Below are 13,917 nucleotides of genomic sequence, written 5' to 3' on the forward strand. Positions count from 1 at the left end.
TCTGCTACAGTAACTAGTCACATGTAACTAAAATCTAGCCAGTTTGATAAGTGCCCATGCATTACACTAGCACTTGGAAGATTAAGACAAGATTGCAACTTACATTTAACTCCCTCCCCCTCAAATGCTGGTTGTGGTGGCTCATGCCTTTAATTCCAGCATTAGGGAGGCAGAGGTAGGTGGATCCCTTCTGAGGCAGCCTCATCTACACAGAGACTGTATCCCCCCCTCCCCAAACAAAAATCGTTGAAGTTTCTCAGTTGCCCTAATCATATTTCAAGTGCTCAGAAGCCACACAGGTGTACCATGGATACACAGAACATGCTGTGGGAAGTTTTATTGGACAATACTACATCTAGGGCTAAGGCAGCTGAGCTGCTGAGTTCTGGTGACAGTGTCCTATTGATGACACAGTTGGCCTTCCATGTACAGGCCCTGCATTTACTAATCACATTTTGGGACAATGTGCCTATTCTAAATATGGAAAGATTTACTCTCATTCTCCAAAGAGTTGTGGTATAATAATTTAGTGTTTACATTAGATTTTTATAGTCTGAAGAGGCATAGACTTTGTGGACATACCGTGTCATCTTATGTAAGGGACTTGGACACATGGTGGTTTTTGGCAGCCCTAGAACCATATAACAAGGGTGATGTATGTAATGCCTTGGGTGAGTGCTATAAACAGTTGACATGGCCCATAATGTTTAAAGTTATTTTTGAAACATGTAGTTCGCCAACCTCTCCTTTTTCTATGAGGAAAACACCTAAAACAATCAGATCTAAAAAAGAATTGCTTGCTTCTGTGTAAAAAGTTAAGTTTTTATTAAAGATCATCACATTCATTAAAAAAAAAAAAGGCGTGTGCCACCACTGCCCGGACTGTTTTTCATTTTTATTCTGTAGATTTTTCACTATGGTATGACAAGTTTGTGTGTGCATGTGCATATGTGAGTGTGCATGTGTGTGTGTGTGTGTGTGTGTGTGTGTGTTTTGTTTTCCTGAATTAGGGTAGCTTAGGCTGGCCTCAAATACACTATGTAGCCAAGGGTGACCTTGAACTTCTGATTCACTTCCTAAGTGTTGAGATTACAGGCCATGTCCAGGATTTATATGTTTTGGGGGATTGAACCCAGGGCTTCATGCTTGCTACATTGTGAGCTACATACCAAGCCAGGGACTTTCCTTTCTAACGTGTCTCTAGTGGGTGTGTGGGTAGTTCAGGAAGAGGCCGGTAGGGGGCGTCGAATGCCCTGGTGCTGGAGTTACAGGGGTTTGTGAACCACCATAAGTGGGTGCTGGGAACTAAATTCCCACCCTGTAAAAGCAGCAAGTGCCTTGGCTGTGAAGCCATCTCTCTAGCCCTCTGAGATAGTTTTTGTTCCAGGGGTGAGGGTACACGTGCTAGAGCCTGTCCACTGGAGGCAAGGCGACAACTCTGCCACGGAGCTACGGGCCAGCCCCGTGAGACATTCTGAAGACCCGTATATAGTTTCATGCTATTGATGATCAACTGGCAGGTCATCTTCCCTACCTTTGGAACAGGTATCCCAACAATTTTGCAGGTGAAGGTGACTGGTGAGCCTTCGGTAACCCGGAAGTGCTTGAGCCTTTTGTCAAAGATGGGCGCGATGCACTTGCCCGTGGGGATTTCGTCGTGTTCTATCTCGTCATCAGATTCGTCAACAGGAGTCCGCTCCAGGCGGAACTCTATCTCGTTCATCAGCCTCTGCTCAAAGCTGGAAATTTTATATTCCTGTCAGAGAAGAAAGGTATGTTGAAACGTCTATGTAAAATAAACCTTATCACCATTTTCAATATAATTATATAAGGGACTGTGTGTGCATGCCAATGTCCTAGACAGCTCTCTGGAGACAGTTCTTGTCTTAGGGTGTTTTTTAAAAAAAAGATTTATTTTCACTTTATATGTCTGATGTTTTGCCTGCACAGGTCTGTGGGACATGGACGTGCCTATGAGCCACCATGTAGGTGCTTGGCATTGAGCCCAGGTCTTCCGAAAGGACTTACAGTACTCTTGACCACTGAGCCGTCTCTCTGGCCCCTTAGATGAGAGTTTCTGGTGCTGTGATGAACACTATGACCAAAAGCAACTCTGGGAGGAAAGGGTTTATGTCGTCTTGGAGGTTACAACATCCAGGGCAGGAACTCAAGGCAGGAGCTGAAGCAGAGGTCCTGGAGTACCGCTGCTTACTGGCTTGTGCCCCATGATTGTTTAATTTGCTTTCTTATACAGACCAGGACCCACCTGCCCAGGGGTGGCACTGCACACAATGGGCTGGGCCTTCTCACATCAATCACTATTCAATGTAATACCACACAGTCTTGCCTATAGGCCAATCCAATGGAGGCATTTACTTCACTAAGATTCCCTCCTCCTAGATGTGTCTGGGTCTATGTCAAGCTGAGAAAAACCAACCAGCCACAGCTCTGCTTCTAACGTGTTATGGGTTCTGGGGATGAACTCCAGCTGTCAGGCTCACAGAGAAGTACCTAAAACTATATCCCATGCTGAAATATAAAGTCCAGCTTCAGGAAAAGGCTGTTCAAGCAGTAGAGAGCTTCACTGACATGGATAGTTCGGGTCTGGCTCACTTTGGTGTGTGATGGTGAAGTTTAGTTGCAAGCTTTTTAATAATAAGCATTTATAAAATTAAAAAAATATGAACAGAGTGCTGGAGAGATGGCTCAGCGGTTAAGAGCACTCACTGCTCTTCCAGGGGTCCTGAGCTCAAATCCCAGCAACCACATGGTGGCTCACAACCATTCATAATGAGATCTGATTGCCCTCTTCTGGTATGTCTGAAGACAGCTACAGTGTACTTACATATAATAATAAATAAATCTTTAGAAAAAATATGAACAGATATACCTGATCAATGTACCAACCATGCAATCCGATATATTAACTAAAGACAAGTGTTAAGGTAAGAATGTAAAGGCCAAGCCGCTTCTGTGACAGGTTAAACATTTGGTAGGTGGAGCCTTAGGGACAAGGACACTGTGACAGAGAGTGCTGTGTGGCCTGTTACTAAATCCCTGAGCTGATGGGCAGTTTGAACAGCAGTTTGCTAGATCTCAAGGTCAAACGTGTCTGCCACACACAGATCCAACTGTAAAGTCACAACCTACGTCACAGGTCCTGATGCTCTGTGCAAATGGGAGTAGTGTGTCTATGTTACACCCACAGGTCCTTTCTGCATTGTCACTAGTGAAAAGGGTGCGACTGGTCCACCATCGATGGACAGGGTGCATGTTTCTGAATCCCCAAAATGGGTTTAGGTCACTTCTCACTTCTGCCTTATCTACTTTGAGAATAAAAATACAAGTTTCCGTATCAGCTGCCTTCAGTGATATCTGTAACCAAAGGAGAGCACACACACACACACACACACACACACACACCTTCTGTGTAATATGGCCAGTATAGAACTCAAATAAATGATAAATGACCTGTTCTTTCTGGTTCCATAGAATTAAAGCTGCTGTGCACAAAAGAACGTGAAAATCTAAAAGTAAAATGGTCAGAAGATGCTATTTGAACTCTACCTCCTTTTTAAATTCCAATCCTCTAAAGGGAGATGCGGTGCTTTGAGTGAGGATGGCCCCCATAAGCTTACATATTTAAATGTTTGACCCCAGTTAGTGGAACTGTTTGGGAAGAACTAGAAGGTATGGCCTTGTTGGAGGAAGTATGTCACCTGGGGTGGTCCCCCTCCCCCTCCCCCTCCTGTCTGTGAATCAGGATGTAAAGCTCTCAGCGACTGCTCCAACACCATGCTTGCCTGCTTCCCAGCTTGATCATGACTAATCCTCTAAAACTGTAAGCCAGTCCCAGTTAAATGCCTTCCTTTATGAGAGTTGTCATGGTGTTTCTTCACAGTAATAGAATAGTGACTAAGTCAGGTGATAATTTGACAACTTGAAGCATTGGATTGCAGGGGGTACATCTGCAGGACAGGAACTCAGGCAGGGCAGGAACCTGGAGACAGGAGCTGATGCAGAGGCCATGAAGGGTGCCGCTGACTGGCTTGCTCACCATGGCTTTATCAGCCTGATTTCTTATAGAACCCAGGACTACCAACACAGGGATCGTACCACCCACAATGGGCTGTGCCCTCCTCCATCAAACATTAATTAAGAAAACGCACTATAGGCTTGCCTACAGCCTGATCTTATGGAGGAATTTCTCAGTTGTGGTTCCTTCCTCTCAGAAGACTCTAGCTTGTGTCAAGCCCACATAAACCAGCCAGCGCATCCAGCCTGACGTTGCTCTCTGTACTTTCTATTACCAATGGCCAACTCAGGTTCAAAGAAATTAAATAGAAAAACTTCAGAAATAAATTAATACAGGGATTTTAAATAGCTTTTGTAAAGAGTGTATTATTATAACATAACTATAATAGTTAATATCTAACTACATAGCATTGTTTTGAACTTATATTTATTTTTAGTGTATGATGCACATAGAAGTGTGCACCAATGTCAGAAATTGCATTTGTAGAGTTCTCTATTTGTCTCTTTTCATTTTAACATGGGTTTCCAGCTTCAAAGTTGGGTTGCTAGGCTTGCAGGGCAAATGCCTTTACCTGCTGGCTCACACATCCTGTCCTGTTGGCACCCTACATCTCATCTCGCTGGTCCCCCACATCCCATCCTGCTGGTCCCCCACATCCCATTCTGCTGGCCCCCACATTCCATCCCTCTGGCCTCCACATTCCATCCCTCTGGCCTCTACATTCCATCCCGCTGACCTCCACATCCCATCCTACTGGTCCCCCACATCCCATCCTGCTGGTCCCCCACATCCTATCCTGCTGGTCCCCCACATCCTATCCTGCTGGTCCCCCACATCCCATCCTGCTGGTCCCTACATTCCATCCTGCTGGTCCCCCACATCCTATCCTGCTGGTCCCCCACATCCCATCCTGCTGGTCCCTAGATTCCATCCTGCTGGCCCCCACATCCCAAGGAATCAAAACAAGGTTTTCATACATGTTAGGCGAGTGATCAATGTCCCACCTAACACTCCTTTTCCCTGTCTTTCCCATCTCCCTTTCTCTTCCTTCCTTTCTTTCTTGTACTGGGAGTTGAACTCTGGGCCCCAAGGCTGCTTCTGCAGCTTCAGCCTCAGCCCTTAAAATGTCTTGTCTAAATTAAGCTTTAATGCAGACATTTATCTGTGTAGAGATACCATCTCAGGCATGTACTAAGAGTCTTGGAACCTGTCTCTGTGAGTAACAGGGGACCACCCTAGGCAATCACCTGTAAGCAAGTAACCCAAGTTGCCTGATGGGGTGTTTCAGGGCCACATTTTCTGTCAACAAGCTTCCTAGCTGACTCTACAGTTGAAGCTGTGATCAACTTTCTGAGGCCAGATGACCCCTGTACCCAAAGACTGTATTAAACAGAGTTATATCCTTCCAACAAAATTCCATCCAACCATCTGACTTTCAACGGCCTTACCTGCTGGTGTGATCTGACGTCACCGAAATTCACTTTCTTCCCCAAGTCTAGAATCACTGAGTTCTTCGTCTCTCGGATGTAGTCGTCACTCACTGCCTGAGGGGCCTTTGTGGTTTTCTTCATTAGACCCTGGGATGGTCTGCAAAATAAATTCCCACGCCTATGAAATGACTAGTCAGTTTATGAGTCTCCATGGTCTCCATGGGTAAACGACAACCTGACTTCACCCGCTGTATGTAGAAGCATTTTATTTTATAACTTACTCTTATTGGTTTGAGGCAAGATTTCATGCAGCCCAGGCTGGCCTTGAACTAGCTATGCAGTTGAGGATGATTTTGAACTTCTGCCCCTCCTGCCTTTTGCTTTTAGTGTTAGAATTACAGGTGTGCAAACCACACCCAGTTTATAAGACGCTGGGCACAGAACCTAGGGCTTCATTCATGCTAGGCAAATGCTCTTCTGCATATTTTAAATTGCCAGGCATGGTGGCAATGCCTTTAATCCCAGCACCCCAGAGGCAGGTGGATCTCTGAATTGAAGGCCAGTCTGGTCTCCAGGATAGCCAGGGCTATACAGAGAAACCCCGTCTCAAAAACCAAAATCAACACTACCACCACCACAAATCATGCCCCTTGTCTTGAGCCATTCAATGCCCATTTTGTATCTATTTGATAAGATTATCTCAGAATCGACTCACTAAGAGTCTTGACCAGACCAAGCTATTCTGTGCACAAGCCCCTCTTAATTGGCATCTCTGAACTTTTAAGACACTTACACAGATGGTGCGCTTTTAGGCAGCCCCATGGCGTTGGTGGGTGGAATGGAAGGGAGAGAAGGCAGAACAGAGCTAAGAAAAGCCACCGGGTTCTGAATCCGACCGGTAGGGGAGACAGGAGTGGGGGATACGCAGTGAGGCTGAAACTGGTTTCCGCTAGGGATGGAATAGGCGGCTGTTGGTGGCGCTGCTGGCTCTGCTGGGCTTGGAGGAGCTGGCTCATTTTGGATGGAGAGCCCGCCAGGAGATCTGCCTTGTGTGGAGGGGTGGGCCATTAAGAGGCTTTCTTTGCTGACTGTCCTCTGAATTGTTTGAGGAGTATTGCTCAAGGTGAACACCGGGGAGCTGGATGGGGACACGGTTGCTGTGGAAGTGCTTGAAGCGGGGAAGAAGTGCTTCGGCCGGGCCAGGTTGAACATCTGAGGCGCAGGACCCTTCACCTGCTTGCTGGAGATGGTCACTGCCGGGGGAGCCGAGTTCAAGGCACTCATGTGAAGAGACTCCTTGGGTGATGAAGGAGATGTGTTTTGCAGTTGCTGCTGTTCCAGTAACACTTGGTTATGAAGCTGTTGTAACTGAGTGGAGTCACTGCAGAAAAAGAGAGCAGGGAGAGATGAGAGACATGATACCATCAGCCTCGCCCCTCAGAGAAACCTACAGCCTGGCCTGGGGGTGTAGCTCAGTTGGGAGAGCGGCTTCCTGGTATGCATGGAACTCTGGGTTCGATCCCTGGCAATGAGTTAACATGGCACACACCTGTAACCCTAGCACTCGAGGTTAGAGGCACTGCATGATTAGGTCAAGGCTGAGCCAATCTTACAACACCAGAGGAAGATCCACTCCCAGGCTCTCTAACACTCTCAGGGTCATAAGATCAGAGGTGAGGAGGGCACAACATCTGCCCCGACACCGGGAGTAACTGGGACCAGTGGGACCTGGCCATCCAGGAACTCCGCCCAACCAGTGACACTGGTTCCTTCCTGTCTGGGCCAGTGCCCTGAGCAGACCTTAGGCGAGAACTCTGCAGCCAGTCCCACAACACCTAGAGGAAGCGCCACTCCCAGGTGCTCTAACATGCCCAGGACCACAGAATCTCAGGATCCCAGGAGCTTGGTCACACCAGGATCTCAGGGTTCCAAAGGCAGCTTGACTCCCAGGAGCTTTGATACACCCAGGATCTCAGGATCACACAGACAGGTGAACTCTGAGGAGTTCTGACACAACCAGGATCACAGGAAGGACAGGCTCCAGTCAGATATAGCAAAGGTAGGTAGCATTAGAGATAATCAGATGGTGGGAGGCAAGCGTAAGAACATAAGCAACAGAAACCAAGGTTACTTGGCATCATCAGAACTCAATTCTCCCACCATAACAAGTTCTGGATACACCATCACACCGGAAAAGCAAGATTCTGATCTAAAATCACTTCTCATGATGGTGATAGAAGACTTTAAGAAGGACATACATAAATAACTCCCTTAAAGAAATACAGGAGAACACAGGTAAATAGCTAGAAGCCCTTAAAGAGGAAACACAAAAATCCCTTAAAGAATTACAGGAAAATAATATCAAACAGGCAAAGGAAATGAACAAAACCATCCAAGACCTAAAGATGGAAATAGAAATAATAAGGAAATCACAAAGGGAGACAATCCTGGAGTTAGAAGACCTAGGAAAGAGATCAGGAGTCATAGATAGCGAGCATCACCAAAAGAATACAAGAGATAGGAGAATCTCAGGTGCGGAAGATACCATAGAAAACATTGACACAACAGTCAAAGAAATGCAAAAAGCAAAAAGCTCCTAACCCAAAACATCCAGGAAATCCAGGACACAATGAAAAAACAAACCTAAGGATAATAGGTATAGAAGAGAGTGAAGATTCCCAACTTAAAGGGCCAGTAAATATTTTCAACAAAATTATAGAATAAAAGTTCTCTAACCTAAAGAAAGAGATGCTCATGAACATACAAGAAGCTTACAGAACTCCAAATAGACTGGATCAGAAAAGAAATTCCTTGTGTCACATAATAATCAAAACACCAAATGCACTAAACAAAGAAAGAATATTAAAAGCAGTAAGGGAAAAAGGTCAAGTAACATATAAAGGCAGGCCTATCAGAATTATACCAGACTTCTCACCAGAGACTATGAAAGTTAGAAGATCCCGGGCAGATGTCATACAGACCCTAAGGGAACACAAATGCCAGCCCAGGCTACTATACCCAGCAAAACTCTCAATTACCATAGATGGAGAAACCAAGATATTCTATGACTAAACCAAATTTACACAATATCTTTCCATAAATCCAGCCCTACAAAGGATAATAGATGGAAAACACCAACGCAAGGAGGGAAACTACACCCTAGAAAAGGCAAGAAAGTAACCTTTCAGCAAACCCAAAAGAAGAGAGCCACACAAACATAATTCCACCTCTAACAACAAAAGTAACAGGCAGTAACAATCACTTTTCCTTAATATCTCTTAACATCAATGGACTCAATTCCCCCCAGAAGACATATACTAATAGACTGGATGTATAAACAGGACTCAGCATTTTCCTGCATACAGAAATGCACCTCAGTGACAAAGGCAGACACTACCTCAGAGTAAAAGGTTGGAAAACAATTTTTTAAGCAAATGGTTCCAAGAAACAAGCTGGAATAGCCATTTTAATATTGAATAAAATCAACTTTCAACCAAAAGTTATCAGAAAAGATAAGCAAGAACATTTCATACTCATGAAAGGAAAAATCTACCAAGATGAACTCTCAATTCTGAACATCTATGCTCCAAATGCAAGGGCACCCACATTCATAAAAGAAACTTTACTTAAGCTCAAAGCACACATTGCACCTCACACAATAATAGTGGGAGACTTCAACACCCTACTCTGAGCAATGGACAGATCATGGAAACATAAACTAAACAGAGACACAGTGAAACTAACACAAGTTATGAACCAGATGGATCTTACAGATATTTTAGAAAATTTCATCCTAAAGCAAAAGAATATACCTTCTTCCCAGCATCTCATGGTATCTTCTCCAAAACTCACCATATAATTGGTCACAAAACAGGCCTCAACAGATACAACAAGATTGAAATAATTCCATATACCCTTTCAGATCACCACAGACTAAGGCTGGTCTTAAATACTACCAAAAACAACAGAAAGACCACACACACATGGAAGCTGAACAACACTCTACTCAATGATAACTCGGTCAAGGAAGAAATAAAGAAAGAAATTAAAGTCTTTTTAGAATTTAATGAAAATGAAGACACATCATACCAATACTTGTGGGACACAATGAAAGTAGTCCTAAGATGAAAACTCATAGCTCCAAGTGCCTCCAAAAAGAAACTAAAGAGAGCTTACACTAGCAGCTTGACAGTACACCTGAAAGTTCTAGAACAAGCTGGGCAGTGGTGGCACATGCCTTTAATCCCAGCACTTGGGAGGCAGAGGCAGGCAGATTTCTGAGTTCGAGGCCAGCCTGGTCTACAGAGTGAGTTCCAGGACAGCCAGGGCTACAAGGAAAAACCCTGTCTCAAAAAACAACAACAAACAACAACAACAACAACAACAACAACAACGAAAGTTCTAGAACAAAAAGAAGCAAATACACTCAAGAGGAGTAGACAGCAGGAAATAATCAAACTCAGAGCTGAAATCAACCAAATAGAAACAAAAAGAACTATACAAAGAATCAACAAAGCCAGGAGCTGGTTCTTTGAGAAAATCAACAAGATAGATAAACTCTTAGCCAAACTAATCAGAGGGTACAGAGACAGTATCCAAATTAACAAAATCAGTAATAAAAAGGGAGAAATAACAACGAAATATATCTTAAAATAATTATTCTTTTTGTTGAGTATTAACAGTTGAAAATATTAAAATCATATTCTACAAACATCATGGAAATATTATCAGTAATTTTTCTCACTGTGCTTACCGTTTATTTATTTATTTATTTATTTATTTGGGGTTTTTCAAGACAGGGTTTCTCTGTGTAGCTCTGGCTGTCCTGGAACTCACTCTGTAGACCAGGCTGGCCTCGAACTCAGAAATCCTCCTGCCTCTGCCTCCAATGTGCTGGGATTAAAGGCGTGGGCCACCATGCCCGGCGTGCTTACCGTTTATTAATGTTTAACCTCAAAGAGTGTTAGCTATTTTGAAAAATTTTAAATATACTTACTGATAAAATAATTTCTCTCCTAGAAACACTGATAATCCTTTTAAAGTAAATTGATTGTTAAACAATGTACACAGATATATAATGAGTTTTAAATACTCTTTCACTAGGCAGTGGTGGCACACGCCTTTAATCCCAGCACATCGGAGGCAGAGGCAGGAGGATTTCTGAGTTCGAGGCCAGCCTGGTCTACAGAGTGAGTTCCAGGACAGCCAAGGCTACATAGAGAAACCCTGTCTTGGAAAAAACCAAACCAAACCAAACCAAACCAAAAAAACTTTCTCACTATGTCAGGTGGTATCATATAAGGGCTTTTGAATATATTTCTTAGTGATTCATTTTTAATACTTTATGCTCTTTTACTATGCTTAACTCCCAAAGAATATTTTGTATGTTTTGAATCAATTTAGTATTCAACATTAGATATAGGATCCTCAGTTATGGGTAGCATTAAATATTCACTAATGATATTTTTAGGGTATGAATATAAAAATTAAACAATTGTTTATGTATTATTTGATTCTCAAAATACTCAATATTATTAATATGTTTGATGTATAAAATGCATTTAAATAGTAAAACATTTTAAGAAAAAAAGGAAGAAGTTCAAGGCCATCCTCAGCTACACAGTAGCTGGCCAGCCTGAGCTACACAGTAGCTGGCCAGCCTGAGCTACAGATCGCTGTTTTAGACCAGGGGTGGGGAGAGGGATGTGGGGTGGGGCAGCGGCACAAAGGGAGTGACAGAGGGAGAGAGAGAGACAGAGAGAGACAAAAAGAGACAAAGAGGGCCAAAGTGGCAAGACGTCACATAATAGTTGCTACTGAGTTGTTAATTATGTTTTTTGTTTTTCCCTCTTCCCAAGAGAATCACAAACAGAATACATATTCTTTGTGCTATGACACTTCAGCTGTGTAACAGTGGATGTATATATACAAGTTGGCAAGTAAAAGAAATGGAGACAATGTTACTCCTGTTGATACTGTTTAAAAAGTTCTGATGGCCTTCACTAGTTCAACTTGGACAGAAGGCATCTCCCTCCGCACAGGTGTGAGAAACTTAAGCTTAGAATCCTCCGAATCTCTCCCACACTAAGATGGGGATGGAATCTAGTGCTTGGTGCATGCTAAGCAAATGCTCTACCACTCTCAGCCAAAACCAGCCTTATGGGAGGAGCTGAGTGTATCCTAACGTTTCCAGTCCACTCTAGGCAAGGCTTTGCTATGAAGATTACCCTTTGTCCTTATTCATTCAAAACAGGCTTCCTTTAAACCTTTAGCAGTATAATTATTACAGATGGTAAGTTTTGCTCTCCAAAGGATCCTACAGTAATTCTCAGTGTGGTGGGGCATGCCTCAACCCCTGTGCTTCACTGTTCAAGGAAGGAGGCTTAGGGGTTAAAGGCTAGCCTCAGCTATGTGTCAAGTTTCATGTTAGTCCAGGCCACAAAAGACATTGTTTAAAAAAATATATATATATTTTACATATGCCTATAGATGTATATATATGTATACATACATACACATATGTGTGTGTGTATATATATATATATGTATATATATATGTATATATATATATATATCCTGATAAACTTCACACTTATCTTGCTTATAAGCATTGCCTTTGACTTTTCTTTTTTAAAAATTTTATTTTATATATATATATATGAGTACACTGTAGTTGTCTTTAGACACACCAGAAGAGGGCATCAGATCCCATTACAGGTGGTTGTGAGTCACCATGTGGTTGCTGGGAATTGAACTCAGGACCTCTGGAAGAGCAGTCAGTGCTCTTAACCACTGAACCATCTCTCCCGCCCAACTTTTCTTGTTCTTAAACAGAGAAAGGAGGCTAGGGAGATGGCTTAGTGTGTAAGATTACTTGCAGTGCAAGTTTGAAGACATGAGTTCAAATCCTTAGCACTCCTGTGAGAAAGATGGTATGGCAGCCATACCTATCTATAATCCAGCACTGTCCCCCAGGCAGTAGGATCAGTGGTGCTTTCTGGGTGCCTGTCTACATCCAAGTTGAGTGAGACTATGTCTCAAGGGAATAAACATAGGAATCCACTCTTACATGTGCACACACTACACATGTAGATACTGCACAATGCACATCAAGTGTAAAAAAAAAAAAAAAAAGGAAGACCGGAGATGTGGCTGCTCTTGTAGAGGACCCAGGTTCGGTTCCCAGCACCCACATAGAGGCTCACGCCTGCCTGTAATTCTCTGTTTCTACTGTGCAATAGTACCTACTAAGCAGTCCTCTCCAGCTGTAGGAAAGCTGTTGTCTGGAAATTACATGAATAAGTCAGTACTTTTGGTGAGTTCCTCCCTCATCCTCAACCCTACTTTAGAAGTGAAAGGATAAATGCAATTAAAATGTAATCAAACAATTAAATGTGAAAGAGCCTTAACCAGCACTTGGAAGGAGGAGGCAGGCAGATTTCAAAGTTCTAGGCCAGCCTGGTCTACAGAGCTACTTGCAGGACAGCCAGGGCTACACAGGGAAATCCTGTCTCAAAAACAAAACAAAACAAAACAAAACCCAACCAACCAAAAACAACCAACCAACAAACCCACAATAGAAAGAAGAAGAATGCAAAATCTTTAATTTTTAGGTTTTTTGAGACATGTCTCCTATGCGTCCCCAGCTAACCTGGAGCTCTCAGTCCCCAGAGTGTTGGGTGTACTGGCTCCATACCCTGTGGATTTTAAATCTGTGAGATTAAAGTATTAGTCAAAATACAAGCTTGGCTATCACGTTTGAAGGTTGGCTTTAGCAACAATTTTGGACACTGTGTGCCTGAGCCAATGCTCCCTGGCACTGAAGCGCCAGGCCCCGCATCCCACTCAGCGCGCCCAGTTCTCTTCGTGGCCTAAAATCACGTGGGAGAAGTTGGCAAAAACTAACTATGAGGGCTCTCTTAACTTGTCAGTTGTTAAACATTTCCCCGGCCGATCGGGACAACTAATTCCAAGCATGCGTGCCTGGGTTTACCAGGTCCCCAGGTGTAGGCTGTTCATTACTGTCATGAAGTCTGTAAAACAAACAAAGCTGACTGACTCTTCCTGACGGAGGCAATGCGTGCAGAGCTAATTGGACTAGGGAGGAATCTAAGCACAGTGATTTCAAATATAGCTCAGCTCTTCAATTTTAGCCAGCCTTGGAATCTGGTTAAAATACAGACTTCCAAGTTACCGAGAGTTTCAGGTTCTGTGGGTCTGGCTTAGGGGCTGAGAGCAATGCTCTTGGTCCACCTACCATTCCCTGGGTAACCCTCATATGCTTATCACTGCGCTAAAGATATGCTTGTCTAGGGTTTAGAGAAACAGAATGTTTACCTAGCGCTGAGTAAGTCCTGGGTTAAATCCCCAGCTTCCCCTATAAGTACTGGGTGTAGTTGTGTACACCTGCAATCCCAGCATGAAGGAAGTAGAAGTGGAAGAATCAGACAG

The 13,917-nt window shown here is 43.5% G+C and overlaps 1 protein-coding gene across 1 annotated transcript in view; it reads right to left on the reverse strand.

The window, feature by feature from the left end:
• The window catches only part of Mypn (myopalladin), an 88,158-nt gene that overhangs the window by 13,654 nt on the left and 60,587 nt on the right, over window positions 1-13,917 (reverse strand). The window contains exons 11-13 of the mRNA NM_182992.2: window positions 6,260-6,847; window positions 5,485-5,623; window positions 1,535-1,756 (exon numbers count right to left, since the gene is read on the reverse strand). Of these exons, the coding sequence (NP_892037.2) occupies window positions 1,535-1,756; window positions 5,485-5,623; window positions 6,260-6,847 (949 nt within the window). The remainder of the gene's footprint in view (window positions 1-1,534; window positions 1,757-5,484; window positions 5,624-6,259; window positions 6,848-13,917) is intronic.

This window comes from Mus musculus, chromosome 10, assembly GCF_000001635.26.
Source record: "Mus musculus strain C57BL/6J chromosome 10, GRCm38.p6 C57BL/6J".
Taxonomy (NCBI): Eukaryota; Metazoa; Chordata; class Mammalia; order Rodentia; family Muridae; genus Mus; species Mus musculus.